At 33.5% G+C, this 21,861-nt stretch overlaps 1 protein-coding gene across 1 annotated transcript; it reads left to right on the top strand.

Annotated features, from left to right (window-relative positions):
• The first annotated feature begins 1,300 nt into the window (after positions 1-1,300).
• Positions 1,301-9,067, top strand: LOC108744468 (dimethylaniline monooxygenase [N-oxide-forming] 3-like). The gene is made up of 7 exons (XM_018480252.2): positions 1,301-1,487; positions 3,132-3,323; positions 4,486-4,627; positions 5,578-5,877; positions 6,478-6,625; positions 6,764-6,930; positions 7,373-9,067. The coding sequence occupies exons 2-7, from the start codon at positions 3,136-3,138 to the stop codon at positions 7,760-7,762; spliced, it is 1,335 nt and encodes a 444-aa protein (XP_018335754.1). The 5' UTR covers positions 1,301-1,487; positions 3,132-3,135; the 3' UTR covers positions 7,763-9,067.
• The last annotated feature ends 12,794 nt before the right edge of the window (positions 9,068-21,861 follow it).

Genomic DNA, 21,861 nt, shown 5'->3' with positions numbered 1-21,861 from the left:
ATTTTATGCATCCCTAGAATATACGTAACACACAGTTATGGAGATGGGGCTGCAACGTAAGAAGTAAATATTAGGAAGGGAGTCAGACAGGGATGCACACTGTCACTGTTACTTTTTAATCTGTACATCGAAGACGCCATCAACATCATTAAAGACAGTACAACTGTAGCGATAGGTATATAGGGGCAAAAGATTAGCAGTGTGCTTAGATTTACACATGACATAGCAGTATTAGCATCTAGCAAGGAAGAGTTCCAGATAGCTTTAAATAAAATAGAAGCGGTATTGATAAAGCAGTACTGTATGAAAATAAATAAAAGTAAAACAAAAATACTAGTATATAAGGGAAGAAAACGTAGGGAAAGAGCGAATATAAAGATAGGAGACGAAAAATTAGAAGAAGTGGCCGATTTTAGGTATCTAGGAAGTCAGATAAGTCAGGACGGAAGTAGAAGCAGAGGATAGCGCAGGGTTGAGTCGCCTTCAATAAAAGGAAGTCACTTCTATGCTCGCGATCGGTTAATTTAAAAATTCGAAAAAGGTTGTTAAAGGTGTATGTTCGGAGTACGGCGCTGTACGGGTGCAAAACATGGACAGTGGGCGAGGCGGAAAAGAAAAGGTTAGAAGCGTTCGAAATATAGTGTTACAGGCAAATGTCGAGGATACCGTGGATAAAGAAATGAAGAAGTACCAGAAAGAGTAAGAGTACAGAGGACTCTATGGAAGTCAATAAGAAATAGGCGAGATAGATTAGTAGGACACCTTCTCAGGCATGAAGGTAGGTCTAGTGAGAGACATATTAGAGGCAGAGACAGAAGTTAAGAGGGGTAGAGGTAGACCTAGATGAGATTACTGTTCGCAAATGGATTGTTCTAGTTTTAGGGAAATCCGAAGATTACCTCAGGATACTCTTAAGACTAACGACCTTATGATGATGATGATAGACACAGGCTCGCACGCAATAGATATTACCATGTACAGGGTGTAACATAAATAAGTGCAGAGCTTCGGAGAGCGTAAACTAGATGTACCTAAAAAATTGCATGTTGTCGCTGTCGATAACTATATCCCGACTTTATCCAGAAAACAGACGGTCTTCACCTAACTGCTTCATCTGATTTTTCACGTGATGAAATACATCGCTTTACGTAATTCTCTTCCATTGTGACTCCGTCTGGATTTATTTGTTTATGTTCAACCTGGCGATAAGAACACTTTCAAAATACGATAACTTCTTTATCAATGTCAATTTTTGAATGTGATTAGCATTACCACGCAAATTTCAGTTCCGTGTCATTAGTAGCTGTAATTTTAAACGGCCCGTAGATGATATAATACTTTGACTGCCGAATGAACAATCAGTTATGTTTCTCCTTGATGACACTGAGGTATCCGGTAATCAATTTGCTGCTCCCGTATGATATGAGACAAAAATTTATTGTTCTTTAAGCTGTCAAGTTTTTTCTTTTCTTATAATTATTTTTCAAGTAAGTAAATAATTTTTAAAGGGTTTTATTTTTTATTTTTAAACATTAATAATTATTATTCATTTCTTTCTCAACTAATTGTAAGTAAATCGATTAAAGATTTTGAAAGTTGCCAGTACTACTTTAGTAAATATATCCTGACACATTATATTAATTTATCTTTTTATTTATGAAATTATGTCAATTATAAGCTATTACTTACGAGTGCAGCGATTGAAACTGTTAGCTATTATTTTAACTCATATATCGGCTAGATAAAATTGTCAGATATGAAAAATTATTGATTTTGCTGTTAATTGAATAAATAGATTTTGCTTTTTTTAGGAATCAGTTAGGAATATTCCATTTGTGTTCATTAAGTCTCTCTTTTAGACGTCGTGTGATTTGGCCTACACCTGAGCTATCATAATCAATTAATTATTAGTTAACATAAAAGAAATATTAAAAACAAATCAAATCCTTTCATCACAAAACATATTCACGAACGTGCGAATGATATGCATTGGGAGGCCACAACAATCATGGACAAACATTAATATGAAATTTCATTTTTTAATTTTCAATCCCACTACAAACTACCTCAAGTTAGTAAGGGAAAAAAAATTGTTGCTGTTGACACACCCTTGCCGGGAAACGAACCCGGGACCTTTGGTTTTACGCCAACAGCAACAAATTTTTCCCTCATTAACGTGAAGTAGTTTATAGTGGGAATGAAAATTAAAAAATGAAATTTCATATTAATGTTTGATATTAACCCCTACTAAGTGTTTCATATTTATAGTATTAATCATGAAAAATGAAATTATTTACATGAAATGCTTAATTTCAAAAATGATGCATATTAAAAATCAAAAAAGTTTAAATGAATAGACTGATTTAGAAAATTTAAGCAAAATTAAAATTATTAAACAGTTAATAATATTCCATGTATTACACATTTGTCTGGCCGACGTATGAGCAAAAACAATTACTAACCATAACAGTGTAGGTCATGATTTAGTTATAAATAATAACATACAACAGATACAATTTCATCTAATGTATTTAGAAGTCAAACAACTGCCCGTTGAACTTGACCTAACAATAGGTCTATATACGTTTTTTAATTAGAATGATGTAATATTAACATTTTTGCTTAAAAAAGTTTTAGTTTATAGTTTATCTTCAGTTTTATGTGACCTATAACCGTCTACAACACGGTTAAGTAGTATTTAAGTTCAGCCACAATTTCTTATATCGATATTTTAAATTAGAAACAATATTGTTCCTGTCATACATATTACCTTTTATTTTAGATAATTTAATATTTAAGTTACATAGACTGATAAGTGTCGTAAAACATTGGTAACAATTGATAATTGACTAAAGATGTTTACATGTTTGAATTTTGTTTGGTGTTGGTTGCAGAGTCCTAATTATTGCTTCAATAATGCCATTAACTTCACCTAATTCACCACCTTTAATATTATTCAAAAGACTATTTAAAAATACTTTTCATACATTTATATAATTAAATAGTAAATTGTTTATGTTAACCATTAGAGATATCAAAATAATTTTATATCTACCACACAATAGTCTACCTTGTAATAAAATGAATTGCTAAAACCGAAGGAAATAAAAAAGTTTCTCCATTCGTTGCAGGACAATGAAGGTCGCTGTTATAGGAGCAGGACCGGGAGGTTTAGTATCTGCGAAATATTGTGTTGCAGAGGGGTATTCAGTGGATGTTTTTGAACAAAACGGTGATATAGGAGGTCTCTGGGTATACAGCGATTGCGTGGATTTTGATGAAAATGGGTTGCCACTACAAGCAGCTTTGTACAAAGGACTTAGGTATGTTGAACTACATTAGTTAATTGTCTACCTAAAATAAGGACAGATGTAAGATTCACGTTTGGTGGTTTCTAATTGGATTTGAGAAGTTTCGTTCTAGTTGTAAAAAGTATAATCAAATCCATTATCGAGAAGCATCATCATTATACATAATCATCATTTAAATTAGATTAATTTTATAAAAAAGTGATTAAGTGACAATACATTTTATAACAGATACCTATACCTATTACATAAATACATTCTTGCATCAAAACAGTTGCTGCAGTTGTTAATTAAAAGGAGAGTTTTCAAAACAAATTTTCAGAAGTGTGCATCAGTTTCTCATGATTAAAACAAAATAAACTAAAAATCGATTTGTTTAAAAAAAAAATGATATTAGCCACCTCAGTTAACTGGCAGATGTTTATTTATATATTTTTTATTGTGTATAGAAGTAATAGTATACCGAATGTAATGTGCATAATCTAATTTTATTAGGTAATGAATATAAAAAATCCTAAATACGACATTAGTTTATCTACATGCCTGGAGTTTACATTATATGTTTTTGGTATTTATATTACTTGATTAGGTACATATTAATAACTTTAAATATGTGATAACCTATTGACACAAGATAAAGATAAAAGAAGAGAAAATTTTAGTGATTCTTTAATCAAATTTAAGACAAATTGAATTATAATTTAATTGATAAAGTTTCAGATAGTATAAAACCATAAAATGTGTATTAGGGCCTAGTAAAACCTTTAGATATTGAAAAAGCTTGTAATGGAATGGTAAAACTTTGTAAAAGATATTTTTAATAAAAATGGAAGGAATCGACATGATAATACTTCCTTCTCTTACTTTATTATAAAATCTCATTAGTTTGGTTCAATCATGGGGTCATTTTCATTTTTAAAAATGGTTTCTTTACAATAAAAACTGGTTTTGAATTGTCTTTTAACAGCCTTTCGGGAAAACCCCGATTTAAAAATTGTCAGTCCCTAAGACGAAGTGAATCTCATATTAGATAAGTATTACTATGTCTATTTTTTCCTACAGATATTACAAAATTCTCTTCATTTAAAAGCTTTTGGAAAGGGCTTATTATCTTTAGTGATAGTTATTTTCGGTATATACCCCACAAATTTAACAACAATTACCATTGCTTTTTAAGGACCACCATACCAAAAGAACTTATGGAATATTCCGATTTTCCGTACCCTAAAGAAATGCAGGCATGTTATTTAAACGCAACAGAAGTGCTGGAATATTTTAACAATTATGCAGACAAATTTAATCTTCGCCCACTTGTAAAAGTAAGTACTTAATTCGAATAAAATCTATTAAATATTTCAAAAATTTGGTCGGTATAATCCACCTTGAAGAAACTTTAACATCATAAAGACAAACGTCAGCGTGATTATATGTTAACTAAAACTCCTTAAATTGCTTGAAATGTCCCATTTTAGTAAAAATAAGAAAAAATACAACGTGTAATAATGCTACACGCTGCTGAAGTGAAACTTCTTCAAACATACCGGGATAGGGGTTAAGGAATTGGTTTAATGGTATTATTTGTACACTAGGAATTTAAATTTTACACTATACATGCCGGAGTTGCCTGTAACGAACGTTGCATTGAAGCGCGCTCACGGCTTAACCGATCCCCACTACGAACTCGACTACGTGGCGGAGTAGAGGGGGGACATCCGTTGCATGATTTCGTTACATAGCAACTCGCATGAAACGAACTTACCCTACCATGCGTAAAGAAGTTTCGCTTCAAAAATATCTTGATTAGTATTCTGTTGAAGCTGTCCCATCAATAGGTACGCTTTGTATAGACTATAGATAGCTTCGACAGAACACAGACCCGACCCATCTACTGTCATTAAACGTTGTTTAGTTAATAAGTACAGACTGTGTAATGAACGCCATTTGTATAAATTTGTTAGCTACTTATTGTTAGAATCTTGTAGAACACTTTCGAAACTTAAAATAGGCAACAAAGTTCTACAGTATCTACTTATTCGTTAGATACTTGCAAATGATAGAACATAGGTTGGTCGTTGTTCAAAGCTGTCTACGGCGTGCTGATGGGATAAAGGTGTTCGAAATCACGATCCAAGTTTGACCGTTACTAGTAGGTTACAGATGGCATTCACTACGTTATCTTCATTTATTCATTAAATATTAATTAATAAAGTACACTTCATATTTATTTTAAAGAAGCTCAGAGGTAATAAATTTTCTATTATTTCTTTAGTTACGTACAAGGGTTACAGAAGTTTCACCCCTGGAAGGAGAAAGATGGTCTGTGAAAGCGGAAAATTTAGTGGATCACTCAGTATTATGCGGGACTTACGATGCAATAATAATCGCTAATGGACACAGTGAAGAAAAAGTAATTCCAAATATTCCTGGAAAGGAAACCTTTCCGGGAACTCAATTGCATAGCAAGGATTTCAGGAAGACGAAAATATTCCAGGATAAGAAGTGTTTGGTTATTGGAATGGGTGTTTCTGGACAAGATATTACCAAAATGCTTTTAGCCGTTACAGATAAGGTCAGTAAATAATAACTTGATAACAATCTTTCGAGTTTATGTGCATGATACAGTTAATAGCAAATCGGAAATAGGATTTGAGTAGGTAGACCTAAGGTACATACTATGTTTTCTTTATCGAGACGACTAGCAATTTTTCTATCCCTCGGGAATAGTATTATTTTTGCTGGATAAAAAGTACTCTATGTCCTTTTTTATACCCCTGACCATGTCTCTACATAACTTTATGATGATCGGTTCAGTAGTTATGACGTGAAATTGTAACAAACAAATGTACATTCGCATTTATAATATTAGTTAGGATATCAAGTCAAACACCATTTAATAGCGACTTGAGAAACGAATATAAAACATCTTCCTACAGGAAAATTCGTACATCGACATCTGCCAAGATCCGCATTTTCCGATACTGTATAGGTTTTAGTAAATACTTCCAATGAATGTTGTAACTAATATTGTAGTAAAATTGGTTTTTCCTTGCACTTTTAAAATAAAATAATTTGAGGATCTTGTGTTAAATCCTACATTCTAATCTTTAGAAATTGTATAAAAGATATTACAAAATGGAGAACTATCTTATTACACAGATATTTATTTCAGGTTTTTGCGAGTTACAGAATGGAAAAGAAGCTTTCTAATTTGCCGCAAAATCTCATTGAAAAACCATGCGTTTCTAGGATACAAGGAAACCAGGTTTTCTTTGAAGATGGAACGGCCGAGGAAATTGATGTTATCATTTATAGTACAGGTTAGTAAAAAATTAACATTATCTATCTTTGATAAAATCAGTACAAGACAAGATTTGCGGAAAAATGTTTAAATAATTTTCGTCTGAAGTTAAATAAAATTAATCCTACGGTTTCTTTCAACTATATTTCTCTTTAAGGCTACGATTATTATTTTCCGTTTTTGACGAAAGAATGTGGAATTGTTGTGGAGAGCGGCAAATGGGTTCGACCGTTGTATAAAGAAATTGTGAATATAGAACATCCCACAATGTGCTTCATTGGACTCCAGTATAATATCCCAGTAATTGGGCTGTTCGACTTGCAGGTATGAAAATTTCTTTTATAAATACACTCTTCCGTTTTTGTAGCTTTCTTTTAAAAAAGGGTTGCTTCGTACAAAACTGCAGAGAGCAATGCAATTAGAAATCAAAATAAACACAAACGCATATACAATACATTTTGTCGAAATGGCAATTCGTGAATTATCGGTTGAATCTTGTTAAAACGACTCCTTTTGGAGATGCTCGTCAGAGGTCACACGTGGCGCGTGACGCGTGACGTTACGCTTTTCGGTTTTACACTCTAGTAAATTTTCTTCCTACTGTCGATAAAGAAGTTTCACTTCAATAAAAACAAAATAGCAACACTAACGTCGGGTCTATGTAATTTAATATTCATTTACTTCAAGAAACTTAGTAGATATTCTAAAATTAAGTGCACCTTGTAACGTTTAACCCTACTTAATTAATACAGGATGATTGTTTTAGGCTCGCTTTTTTGTTTCCACGTTGAACGGTCATTTTCCTCTCCCGTCGAAGTCGGCGATGTATGAAGATTACGAAAAACAAATTGCAAACAAACGAAATCTTGGAATTCCAATAAAACACACGCATGGGATGATGACTAAAGAATTACGAAAAGAATACTACGAAGATGTGGCTGCAACGGCTAACATCGCCAGATTACCGCCGGTTATTATAAATATATTCGAAAAGATCCTAGAATATAGAAGTAAGGGCGAATATAGACATATCTTCTTCAAAGTAGTCAGTGATAGCAAATACAGAATGATCATAAACGGAGAGAAAGAATTCAAACCGATTGTCAACGATAATAAGTTGAACAATTCGAATATCATCAATGGTCGTCATTTATAAAGGTGTAAGGTTTCGTTGTTGTTTTATTGTTTATTTTGTTGAAAAATTTATGCAAAGATGTATCCATTACAGCAAGGTTCTTTTAGTAAGTCTCGAAGGCTAAGATAATTATACCAACATATGTATATAGGTACCTTCTAGTTTTGAATTAAATACGTAAAAATTTTCATATTACCTATTGCTAGTCGGCTATTGAGATTTCAATGGTGAAAGGCACAGGGATGGACTCAACATTAAGTCCTTTGGACAAAAAATTGTTTGGTTTCAATATCAACTGAACCAAAAATATCTTTTAATAGATGCCAAAAATTTAGTCAGTAAACTGCATGAGACTCAATTTTCGAATATTTTTGCAGCTGCGGCTTTACTATTTTTGAAAATAAATTCTGAGTTTACTTTTCTAGATTTTGATGCAAATGCAAACGGTTCTTCAAAAAAAAATTCATTTATTAGTTGGTGTAGAAACCGTTGGTTAATGGTGCTCGCGGGTCAATATTAGTCCATGTATATTGATTTTACGATTAATATTTGCGAAAAATGAGTCGATTTACTAAGAAACTTGTTATTTTGTTTTAAATTATTTATTTATTTAAAGAGAAGCAAGTTTTTAGAAATGGTTAAATTTTTTGAGATATGTAAAGTTTCCATTTTGTTAGGTGAAATGATGCAGTCTTGATTTGGGGCTAAAGGCCGTCGTCTGGCGCAAGTTGTACTCCAGCATTGGAAATAGAAGTACCTCTAAAGAAGCTAGCCACTTGTTTGTATGCAAGTCCAGCTGACGACGGCTTTAAACCCGAATCAAGACAGCATCAGTTCATATCGTGATATGTTAAGTTGTTAAGTGGAAGATAAAAAAAAAAGAAAATTGTTTTTAGTATTATTCTTAATGAAGAAAATACCACAAATGGCATGGTGAACGCCATCTGTATTCTTAATGTTAAAACTAGAATTAGTTTTGTAAAATAGTGTGTGTGCTTTTTATACGTAGAGAATACCGATTTCTTCTCTAAGGAAGTAAGGAATGAATGTATGTGTTACCTTTTAATTACTATTGTATATACAAATATCTATTAACAAATAAATTATGTAAGAAAAAATGAGAAGTATTTGAAATATGGTGTTAATAGAAGTATATAGAAGTCAATAAGAAAATGAGGAGATAGAAGGGAAGAAGGAATACTTTAAACATATTAGATGCAGAAACAGGAATAATAAGAGACAGAGGAAGATCTGGATTAGGCTAGTTTTTGTAAAAAGTTAATAGAGTGGGATGTTCTAGTTATAAGGAAATACGTAGATCGTTTCAGGATAGAAAAAAATGGAAAAAAAAAATTATTATAAAAAAAATACAACGTGTAATTACACAACACGCTACTGAAGTGCAACTTCTTCAAACACACAAACATACCGGCGTAGGGGTTAAGGAATTGGTTTAGTGGTATTATTTGTACAATACGCTTCGCACGGATGCAATGCTGATAGTAAATACGTATACTATAGAATGTCTTTATATACAACAATCACAGTTATTTTGTCATTAGACAATACAAACCGGCCGTATTTTAAGTCTGTAATATCTTCGAAATATTCATTTAAATTACATGCTGTAAAGGGTCATATTGATCTATATTAAATGCGTAATGTATTTAAAAGTACTTAATTGGATAAGGATTAATGCTGTATTGCTTAAAATCGCTTCGTATATAAACCATTATTTCTCGTAAAAAGTAAAGGATAAAAAATGGTTATTGTGGGTTATCCCTAAGAGATAGATATATACCCTCACGGACTTTTTTGTAGACCTTTTTAAGGTGTACAATACTGTAGCATATTATTTTGATCTATCACGTAGGGTTCAGCCAGCGTTTGCAATGTAAGCGCAAAAAAATGTGTTTATTTACGACATCACATTACAAACCTCTCAAATTAACAGTGTTTCTCTACTATATTATGCATGTAATATACATATAAACCTTGCTCTTGAATTATTCTATCTATTAAAAAAAACCGCATCAAAATCCGTTGCGCAGTTTTAAAGATCTAAGCATACATAGGGACAGACAGCGGAGGAAATGCGTTGCATGATTTCGTTACATAGCAACTCGCATGAAACGAACTTACTCTACCGTGCGTAAAGAAGTTTCACTTCAAAAATATAAATATTCCATCACCTTCATTGTCCGAGTACGAAAAGACATACAAACACTTGTTATTGTTCCCACTCCAAATGAATTAAATTAATATTAAACACAGTCATATTTATTAATCTATTTACTCAATTTGACAAGGAAGTTTTTTAAAACAGTAGGTTTCTTGTATTCCCTATAAGGTAGACTCATACAATGCTTGCTTTGGATACATGTTAGAATATATTGAAGACTATAATTTACAGTAGTTATGTAGATGTATTAAAAATATTAATGTAAACTTTGCAGACGGCCATTCCTTTTTATCATTATTCACCTCCTCCACGTTTTGTGGCTTCCATTCGTGAAACTACTACAGCTGCACAAACCACCACGATTATCAAAATTCCTAACGGGTGTATACAGGTCATGATAATGCACAAATAATAAAGACTTTAAAAGAATATTTACTTTAAATAAACTGATAATATAATGGACGACATAATTGTCATAATGACGTAAGATGCCAGAAACCAGTCTATCGATACATGATCAATACTAAAACTACGTCTTTTGCCATTTTGTTCAAGTTGGCTCCACAAAATAACAAAATTTCGCAGAGCCACCGGATAATGCCTAGTTCCCTCCCATATAACTGTTTTTAATTAGGATTAAAATTTTCGGTATGTCGAATTCCCTCCTAATTGTACATCAATTGCCTCCCAACGGCGGCGGACCTTGAGTGCTAATTGCCACTATAGAGTCATAAAGGGTTGTTTAAATAATACAGCCTCACATCACATATAAATCTTAATATTATTCATATATTATAGACACCACAATAACAATAATAATTTTATCGGACTACCCTTCTATTGGTCAAATACAAGACAAACTAAAACTAATAAAGTTTTTCTAGATGATTGCATCAAAAAGCTAGACGCACACGAATTTCCAAACATTGAATTTGTTAAGGTAGTGGGAAATCATTTTAAAATTAAATAAATAAACATTTCATAACTGATATGTGTTTTCTTTCTGAAATTATTTTATCTTTAATTTACTGAAGTACTGAAGTGCACTATAAATATACATTTATTTTCGATAAATAAAATCGGTAAGTAGTCGTTAACTTAATTATCGGAGTTACTATAAACGGGAGGGAACTCGGCTAGTACCCGGGAGGGAATTCGACATCTATATTTTAACCAAAACTACCTGCGGGAGGGAATTCGGCATCACCGGATCCACCAACTTTCTTTTTTGATGAACATTCCTAGGATAATAATGATAAGGCAATACGAGCGATGTGAGTATTACAATTAGGGTTGCCACCCGTACATTATTATAAAGTATTGTACTCTATTTCGACTGTGCGTATGTTATATTTTACAAGACACATAAAGTACTCAAAAATACTTTATTTAAGGCCTTAAGTAAACATCGTAATTTTGTAAGCGATTATTCGAAGTTCAGAGTATCTTTAAATCAATAATATTGCACAATACAATATTTTTGAGAATGTTTCTATGTACGGAACAACCTGATTTCCCAAATCTGTTCAAAGTAGTGTCAGTTTTGCTGTCCGTTCCGGCCTCTTCAGTATTTACAGAAAGAGTATTCTCTGTTATGAACGCAAAGTGACGGGACGACAGGAATAATGCTTCATTAAAACTAATTAAAAATGAACTTTTAGTTTACTTAAATCTTTGTTTGCCATGTTTAGAGGCTATTAATGTATTTAAGAGCGACAGCAATTTGTTACTGGCTGCTAGGTGTAACAAAAAATATACAAAAAAAAAATACTTTATTTTTATGCTGAGTAGGTACTTTCTTTTTTTGAACCATTTAGTCGAGAAATATTTTATGTAAAGCTTGAAAAGGTGGCAACCCTAATTACAACGGCCATGTTCTTTTGTTTGTTTGCCTGTTCGACTGTATTGCCTTTTTATGGCTTCTAGGTAATCTGACCATTCAGTTTGTGTTGACAAAAGTATGCCCTCCGAAAGGTAAGTTTTAATCTAATGAATACATTTTTTACATTTATACTACCTGCTTCTCTGAATCCTGACTTAACTGACCTCTCAAAAAATTTTTTTGAAATAATAAGTAGGTGACATACTTGCGATTCGCCGCGCGGCGACATTATTACGATTTCGCTGCAATTACAGCGATAGCGATTTATGACCAATTTTTGGTAGCGTCGCATCGTGATTTTGCCACAAAATTTTGAACAATCGAATCTGTGAGCATCGTATAGGCTTTTTTTGTACGCGTATCAGAAAACTAACAATATTAATCATCGCGCTGCTGGCGTGCCGGACAGCTTTTAATTGGGAAAAACTGATAAAAATATAGTTGTCTTAGAATTTTATTTAGACAAATAAAAAAATTAATATACAAAAACTAAATTAAAATAAATCATTGACCTGACAGAAAAATTTTTGGACCTGCCACTTTTTGCTCGCGTATGCTATAGGTTCGCCACCATGGGCATATAGGCACTACACAGGCGGAAACAAAAAAGAAGTAGCTTGCTTCACACCCTAAACATCATACGTTACATATTACTAAATATGGTAACTAAACTTGAAATATTAGGTACATTTATAGAGGTAGATCTAGATTAGATTACTATTAGCAAATAGTTAAGGATGTGGGTTGTTCTGTTTTAAAGAAATGCGAAGATTAGCTCAGGATAAGAAAGAGTGGAGGTGCGTGTCCAACCAGTCTTAGACTGATGACCTTATGATGATGATAGAAGATGTATAAAATACGTACATTTAAATTTTTCTAATATATTTTATATTATTTAATGATAGAAATTGGCCTCTACTGATTTTCATTCAAAACCTGCCGCAACAATTAATTGTGTACAGCGACAAATTAAAATTACTCAATTCAGCAAACATTTATGCATAGACAGAAACTTATTAGAGCGTAATAATATAAATAGCAAAACAAAAGCATGTTTCTGTTCGCTTTGCTTTATATACAACACATTAATTTGTTGAATAGTCGTAATTGGTAATTTAATTTTCCACAGTTTGTCTTTTCAACCGTATACGAATTTATTATTTTAAATAATGGGACTAACGACCGTTAATATTGTATAGTATAATATGTATCTATATATACCAGTATGTCATTTGAAGTCAAACGTAGTGAATAAACCCTAGTGTGGTTATAGGGTAGAGCTAGAAAGGATGTTTTATCAGATACAATTAAAAAGTAGAACCAATACGAGGGTGGATTGATAAGTTTCCGGCCTGACCAAGAAAAACAAGGTTTTTAAAAAATTTTTTTTTTTATTTCTCAACATAATCTCCTCCAAGGCTGATACATTTCTCATAGCGGTGTTCCAGTCTATTAATGCCATCTCTATAGACTGATTCGTCAAGCTCCTCAAAATAACCATTTACNTTTGGTAGCGTCGCATCGTGATTTTGCCACAAAATTTTGAACAATCGAATCTGTGAGCATCGTATAGGCTTTTTTTGTACGCGTATCAGAAAACTAACAATATTAATCATCGCGCTGCTGGCGTGCCGGACAGCTTTTAATTGGGAAAAACTGATAAAAATATAGTTGTCTTAGAATTTTATTTAGACAAATAAAAAAATTAATATACAAAAACTAAATTAAAATAAATCATTGACCTGACAGAAAAATTTTTGGACCTGCCACTTTTTGCTCGCGTATGCTATAGGTTCGCCACCATGGGCATATAGGCACTACACAGGCGGAAACAAAAAAGAAGTAGCTTGCTTCACACCCTAAACATCATACGTTACATATTACTAAATATGGTAACTAAACTTGAAATATTAGGTACATTTATAGAGGTAGATCTAGATTAGATTACTATTAGCAAATAGTTAAGGATGTGGGTTGTTCTGTTTTAAAGAAATGCGAAGATTAGCTCAGGATAAGAAAGAGTGGAGGTGCGTGTCCAACCAGTCTTAGACTGATGACCTTATGATGATGATAGAAGATGTATAAAATACGTACATTTAAATTTTTCTAATATATTTTATATTATTTAATGATAGAAATTGGCCTCTACTGATTTTCATTCAAAACCTGCCGCAACAATTAATTGTGTACAGCGACAAATTAAAATTACTCAATTCAGCAAACATTTATGCATAGACAGAAACTTATTAGAGCGTAATAATATAAATAGCAAAACAAAAGCATGTTTCTGTTCGCTTTGCTTTATATACAACACATTAATTTGTTGAATAGTCGTAATTGGTAATTTAATTTTCCACAGTTTGTCTTTTCAACCGTATACGAATTTATTATTTTAAATAATGGGACTAACGACCGTTAATATTGTATAGTATAATATGTATCTATATATACCAGTATGTCATTTGAAGTCAAACGTAGTGAATAAACCCTAGTGTGGTTATAGGGTAGAGCTAGAAAGGATGTTTTATCAGATACAATTAAAAAGTAGAACCAATATTTACAGATGCATGGCTGCGATTGAGAATATTAATTGAAATGTAAGTTTGAGAGAAGGAAGCTTGAGGAACAAGTTAGTAACTACAGCTAATTTATTGGCAAACTCAGAAGCTTGTAACACGGGTCTGACTGGAACAACTTATCAACCTGTCATAAACAATTATTACCATTCTAAAGGAATTCTTTATTAAATGGCGAATTTGAAGTGTTACGTGACTGCGACAGCCGCATAAACTTCTTCTATCAAGTTAAATGCAAAACAAGTCTGTAATTTATTTTGACGTTAAGAGAAATGCTGTAACAAGTGCAAATTGCTGTCATAAGGATATACCTACTAATATAGCATCATTTCAAAAAATCACTAGGTAAGTATATGTACTTTAAAAATTCTTTGCAGAAAAGTAAATTAAGGTTAAAAATACAAGAAACATTTAGTACAGGAAGTCGCACATTTACGACCACTAAAGAAGCGAAAATTTAAATAAAATCAATAAAAAACTGCACGTCCAGAGTCCAGATGTTTCACTAATTTAACAGTAAACATCAGGTAGAACTTAAACAGAAATTTAGCACAATCAGTATTATTTTTGGGGAGAGACAGTTAAGAAAAACAAAATAAAGACAGAAACCTTTAAGGAAGTTTACATGGAGATATTATGAGAATTGTATATTAAATTTTGAGAAGCGACTGGGCTAATGAACAATTTGAATATGAATTTAATAGTTAGAATTTAATAAAAATTGGAACAGTAATTATCTAGGAATCTTATAAACAACGAGAGGGTTGGATCCTTCAAAAAAATAATATTAAAAGGATTTTATCTCGATAACGTGTAGTGATCAGCAAAGACCAAATACAAAGTACTTAGGTAAATGCAAAAAATTAGTTTGTCTCTGCATTTCAACTATTGTTATCCAGATATAGCAACAAAGAACACATTTTTGTAAATCCCTTTCTTCAAACAATGGTAAAGATTCTTTTTTTTATATTTGGTGTTAAAATTTAGTAAATTAAACCCAAAATTCCAAATACTAAAAGTCTTTTGTTCCAAGAAAAGAATATACCTATCAAATTTGCTTCAAATAGTTGATTCATAAATCCATCGGATGTAACAATTTCTCGTTTGGTCTTGCGTATTTGGTTTTGGTCTTGCGTATTCGGTCTATAAAAACAGTATTGGTCTTCCGTTTTCGCAAAAACAAGGCCATGATTGCAACACCAAGACTAATTTTGTTCATCACTATTAACATGAAAATAATTCAGGAATTGGCAACTTTGCGTGACATGAAATGCGATAAAAGCTGGTAGGCTTATTAAAAAATGTTAAAAGCTCTTTGGCATGCTTCGTATTTTCATAGAATTTTTAAAAAAATATGAGTGCTTACGTTTTGACAAAATTTCATTGAAATTCTCATATTTTATCATATATGGGAAGTGTAGATCCAATAATATGCTTTTTTCTGTTTCTATTATTTGCTGTTCCATACAAATTAACCTTTCGAAAAAACCGTTTCATGTCATGCTCTTTGTCGTTGTTGTTTGTGGAGTAATTTTTTCCTATGATAAAAGTTTCCGCGATAAAAACGAATCGGAAAAGGAAAAAGCGACGCGTTCTAGTTTTAGGCTTTGTGTTTTTTGTACCGAACCAAACAACGCCGCGCTGTTATAACGTTCAAAGTTCTGGAGTAATAACAAGAAAAGTTTAAATAAGTAGCTACAACGAAAACATTGGCTTCCAAACAGAGGGACTGTAAATCTTAAAAGAAACAACTGGAAGACATAAAGTTTACTAGGAGTTACATGAGTGAAAATTTAACGGGAAAATGGAGAATAAATCATGCCTTAACTGATGTTACAACAATAAAATCATATCTTACATGATGGTTATCAGACCAACCTTTTGTAATTTGCTATATGTTTTTTGGAAATATAATATTTTTGTTACATTTGAGCTTGAGTTGATTCTCTAATAGTAACAACCGGGAAACTGGAATTCATCCTGAGCAGTACCGTCTTTAGGGGGCTGCAGCCCCGGGTCCCGTAGTAAAGGCGGGTGTTTTAATAAGACTAATTTTCTTAATTAAAAAGTAAATCAAATAAAATTCAAAAATACAAGACCGACCGAATGAACAAGACCAAGACTAAAACTATAACTGAATATGCAAAACGCAAGACTAAATGAAAATTATTACTTCCGACGGATTTATGAGTTAAACTATTTGAAGCAAGTTTAATATATTCCTTTTCTTGGAACAAAACATTTTTAGTATCTGAATTTTTCAGTTTGCATATATAGATTTTAACACTAATGTGGTCAATTTACGCATTGCAGGAAGGGTATGTTCTTAAGTTTTCATATTAACTCTCACAACTATCGACACTGTTAAATTTCACAGGCAGATATTCGGGAACTTACTATTGTAAATGGAATATCAGCACACGCGTTAAATTAATAAGGCGTGTTGTTTAATTCTTTGGTGGAAGGTAAAATAAAATATAAGTCTTGCAGCGAAGTCGACTTAATTATATATTTACAAATATTTACAGAGTATCTCCAACTATTGATTACTAAATGAATGATTATACAAGTGCTCCTTGCATTTTTGTGCTGACTTAGTTCAAGTGCTTCTGGTCAAGTCCTTGGTCACATCTTATATCTACAACTTAAAAACTAGGAACAAATGCCAAGGGTGTGGCGAATGTCACCATTGGTGATTAACCCTTTAAACAACTTTGTGGAGACGTACAAGGCGGGGCTTTCAAAACTCAAATATGTGGAAAGAGGGAAGTTTACAATCTGAGAAAGGATCGGCACATCAAAAAATCAACAAACGGTACTTTTAACCGTTAGGCTCATAAAAAATCACCCCATAATAAACTTGAAACTAAATTGGAATCGTAAAGGATCCTTCTTCAACCGTTACCTCAATAAAGTAATTTAAACATTGTACCGATGCATCTAAGGGTCTACTACCATACCGCCCTGTAAATTTGCAAACATTCTAAAAATTGTATGCAGGAAGAACTTTATGACCTGCATCAAAAAGGTCGGTCTTGACTCCGAACATACCGCCCGCCTTGAACGGTCCCCGTTCAATAATAAATGGAAAAGTAAAAGATTTCCAAGCACAATAGAAAGTACAACAATTGATTCACATTTAACAGTGAACACTGAAGTCGTATATAAAAACATTATAAATCTTAAATTATCACTACAAGCTACCAATTTTTCAATTACAAACACAAACGTCGCAAAATTTTAAATCATAAACATAAACATTGAAAACTTTCAACAATTTTCTTCACTAATTTTTTACTACAAGCGTGTTAGCATAACTTATAAGATACATTAAATGAATTGGAAGCAACTATTTACACAAATTTTTTGTTAATATCTTAAGGGTAATAAAGGCACTAAACCTTTAACACTGCACGTTTAAAACATCGGATTTAGTCTTCACTTTTCTAACACGCACTCTTTCATAGTCTTCCAGAAATCCGTTTAGAACTCGGTCATGTGACCAATATACAGGTCGCACATTGTCTTCTCTTGACACCACTAATGTACCGAGTTTTCCTTTTCCCGCACTTTTTTGCTGCAACCTGGTTCTGGTTACTAGTTGATTGAGGTTTTCTTTATGTCGTCTCTTCCTGAAGTAGTGCCTAAAGAGTTGGATACATTTCCATGCAGAAAGACGATTTACAGGTAAAGGTGTAAGTTTCACCTGAGGCACGCTTGCAAAAGTATCTCCTATTAGGAAGAGGGTAGGAGTGAGATTGTTGTTGAGATCATTGGATAAAGGATAGTAGGACCGGAATATTGATTCTAGTTCAGTCGTATCTCTTAACAACTCATTATATGCAACAAATAACTGAAACATTGTTTTATAAAAATGACCCTTAATCGATTTGGTCACGTCTGTAATCAGACCTTTGATTGGTTCAGCATAAAGTGTCAAACGAACTAAGAGGTAAACGCAAACTTTGATTTTTTCCCAACTTAGTAATCTCTTTGTCTTAATATAGAATGATCCACAATAATCCAATTCTACATTAGAAAAAGATTGCCTTGAAATAACGCTATTCCTTAGTAAATTTCCCTTTAGGTAAGATTTGCCACGACAAAGAACGCATTTGTGTATAATTAATTTTATCGCATTTTTGCCATTAATTGGCCACGTCTTTGCTCTTACAGCTTTAAGCCTGCTTTGGGCCTCACTAATACACCACAAAACGTGGTTTTCACGAATGTTTAAACTCACTGTATTATTATTTTTTATTAGCACAATCGGATGTTTTTCCGAGAACGATAAGTTAGAATTTCCCACGGAAATTAACTTGAACACATCTAAAAACTGAACAAAAGAACTACAGCCGCCCTTTATATTGATATATGTTTGTTCTGACCATTGTCTAATATAAACACTAAACTTCTCCCTTTGAATTAATTTTAAATCTACCCTTAACAATTCACTAATTTCGCTTATATCTAGATTAACACCAAATTTTGGTTCACCTTTAGAATCAGAATTATGGTTTTGTAGAATGATTATTACTTGACTATTGACGAAATAATCGGACAATTTGTCACCTATACAAAATACAATTGGAGTTTGAACGTTTTCCTTACGGTTATTGTTTTTAGATCTAATTTTTGTTTCAATCGATTGATTTATTGGTGTTTCAATTTGGTTTAAACTTTCTACAGCATGATCAACTTTGTGAACCTTTGAATCCGAAGTACTTGTGTCATCTACAATCTTACAATTTCTCCTAATATGTAGCCTAGCACTGAAATGCATTAACATACTGCATTCTCGACATTCTGACCACCTGCATTCATCATTATGATGCCCACTCTTTAAACAATTAAGCCATGTTTTAGTTTCTTTAAATAACTGAACCCTTTCCTTATTTACCTTAACTTTCACAAACCTTTCACTCTCTCGAATTTTATACCCTTTGCAAACTGAACCTGAATTAACCCTTTTTGGTACTGTAAAGATTTGTTTTTTAGTAAAATTATATTNACCCCATAATAAACTTGAAACTAAATTGGAATCGTAAAGGATCCTTCTTCAACCGTTACCTCAATAAAGTAATTTAAACATTGTACCGATGCATCTAAGGGTCTACTACCATACCGCCCTGTAAATTTGCAAACATTCTAAAAATTGTATGCAGGAAGAACTTTATGACCTGCATCAAAAAGGTCGGTCTTGACTCCGAACAGACACTATTTTCTTTAAAATTCCTGACAAGTTTGCATGTACGAGGGTGATCCGATAAATACTTAGCCTACAAAAGAAAAACAAAAATTTTTGGAAAAGTGGCGATTTACTTTTTCAATATGGTCTCCTTTTGGCTCGATACACTTGACCTAGCGATGCTCCAACTTCTTTAACCCGTCTGAAAAATACGTTTTCTGGAGGACCGCAAAGTAGGCCTCCGTGGCGGCGATGACCTCTTCATTCGACTGATATTTCTGCCCAGCGAGTGACTTTTTTACGTTTGGAAACAAAAAGAAGTTGTACGGGGCCAACTCTGGAGAATACGGTGGATGGGGCAGCAATTCGTAGCCTAATTCGACCAATTTGGCCGTGGTAAGGGCGGAGATGTGATCCGGTGCGTTATCATAGTGGAAGAGCAGTTTTTTCTTCGACAAGTGGGGCCGTTTTTTCTTCAGTTCGGCGTCGAATCGGCCCAAAAATTCGGCGTAGTACAGCCATCATTTTATCCTTCTCCAGCTAGTCGATGTGGATCACACCTTGTGAATCCCAGAAAACGGTGGCCATCACTTTTACGGCCGATAGGACAGTCTTCGCTTTCTTCGGAGCACGTTCACAGGGGGAAACCCACTGTTTCTTGGTCTCTGGTGTGTACCAGTGGATCTATGTTTCGTCGACAGACACGAAACGACGCAGAAATTCCTTCGGATTACGCTTAAACAGCGTCAAACACTGCTCTGAAGTGGTCTCACGGCTGTGCTTGTTGTCCGGAGTGAGTAAACGCGCCGACAGCTTTCTCATGCCCAAAATTTCATGCAGGATATGACCCACGCGATCTTTTGAAGTGCCTACTGTCTCAGCTATCTAGCGGACCTTCAATCGGCGGTCTGCCAATATGAGATCATGGTTTTTTTCACGTTATCCTCCGTGGTGGCCGTTTTCAGGGCACCTGGACGTCGCTCATCGAAAACCGACGTGCGACCACGTTGAAACTCGTTAAACTAATTTTTGACGGTCACCATCGAAGGAAAAAAGTCATCGTAGTGTACACACAGCATCCAAACGCTCTTTGATTTCGCTGCGTGATTTCCCTTCCAAAAGCAAGAATCAAATCACCAACCGATATTTCTTTTTTTTTCATTTTTCTAAAATTCGCGGGTACTCCCGCTTCCACACGCGGTCAAAACAAAACTACGAGTTCGATCCGGCTGAAATTTCAACAGTAGCCGTTTAAGAGAATGTACTACACTACACGATAGTAAATTGAAAATAAATAAAAGTAAAACTAAAATACTGATATGCAAGAAAAGCGAATATAAAGATAGGAGACGAAAAATTAGAAGAAGTGGCTGATTTTAGATACCTAGGAAGTCAGATAAGTGAGGATGGAAGGAGTAGTAGGGATATAAAGCAGAGGATAGCGCAGGGTCGTGTCGGCTTTAATAAATAGAAGTCATTTCTATGCTCGCGAACGGTTAATTTAGAAATTCGAAAAAGGTTGTTAAAGTTGTATGTTTGGAGTACGGCGTGGTACGGGTGTGAAACATGGACAGTGGGAGCGGCGGAAAAGAAAAGGTTAGAAGCGTTCGAAATGTGATGTTACAGACGAATGATGAGGATACCGTGGATACAAAAGGTTAGAAATGAAGAGGTATTGGAAAGAATATGAGAACAGAAGACTCTATGGAAGTCAATAAAAAATAAGCGAGATAGGTTGGTAGGACACCTTCTCAGGCATGAAGGTGTAGTCAGAGACATATTAGAGGCAGAAACAGTAGTTAGGAGGGGTAGAGGTAGACCTAGATTAGATTACTGTTCGCAAATAGTTAAGGATGTGGGCTGTTCTAGTTTTAGCGAAATGCGAAGTTTAACTCAGGATAGGAAAGAGTGGAGGTACGTGTCCAACCAGTCTAAGGACTGATGACCTTATGATGATGATGAATACTGGTGCAGTCAGGCAGTAAGGCTAAGTATTTATCGGACCACCCTCGTATGACGGAAAATTTTATAATTATTGCGTCGGTATATAGAAAGATTTATGCTTAGAATTATAAAAAAAGAACGTTCTTAGTAAGTATAAGTTTAAATAAACAAAACCAAGACTTAATACGCAAGACCAAGACTAAGAGTGAGACTATATCAGGAAGACCAAGAACAGGACTAGAAGTACCTATTTGAGCAAGATCAAAACCGAATATTCAAAATAAAGACCAATAACAAGACTGTCTCAGTCTCATCACTACCGTATCGTGTTACTAAATTATTTACTTC

The sequence above is a fragment of the Agrilus planipennis genome, unplaced genomic scaffold, assembly GCF_000699045.2.
Source record: "Agrilus planipennis isolate EAB-ADULT unplaced genomic scaffold, Apla_2.0 scaffold29, whole genome shotgun sequence".
Taxonomy (NCBI): Eukaryota; Metazoa; Arthropoda; class Insecta; order Coleoptera; family Buprestidae; genus Agrilus; species Agrilus planipennis.
This window is presented reverse-complemented; position numbering and strand designations above follow the sequence as displayed.

What these genes read in the sequence shown, in the direction of transcription:
- LOC108744468 (XM_018480252.2), top strand. Translation starts at nt 3,136, where the DNA reads ATGAAGGTCGCTGTTATAGGAGCAGGACCGGGAGGTTTAGTATCTGCG. An exon ending in ATCTTCGCCCACTTGTAAAA is followed by an intron (nt 4,628 to 5,577) that starts GTAAGTACTTAA and finishes TTATTTCTTTAG; the next exon opens with TTACGTACAAGGGTTACAGA. An exon ending in TGTTATCATTTATAGTACAG is followed by an intron (nt 6,626 to 6,763) that starts GTTAGTAAAAAA and finishes TTTCTCTTTAAG; the next exon opens with GCTACGATTATTATTTTCCG.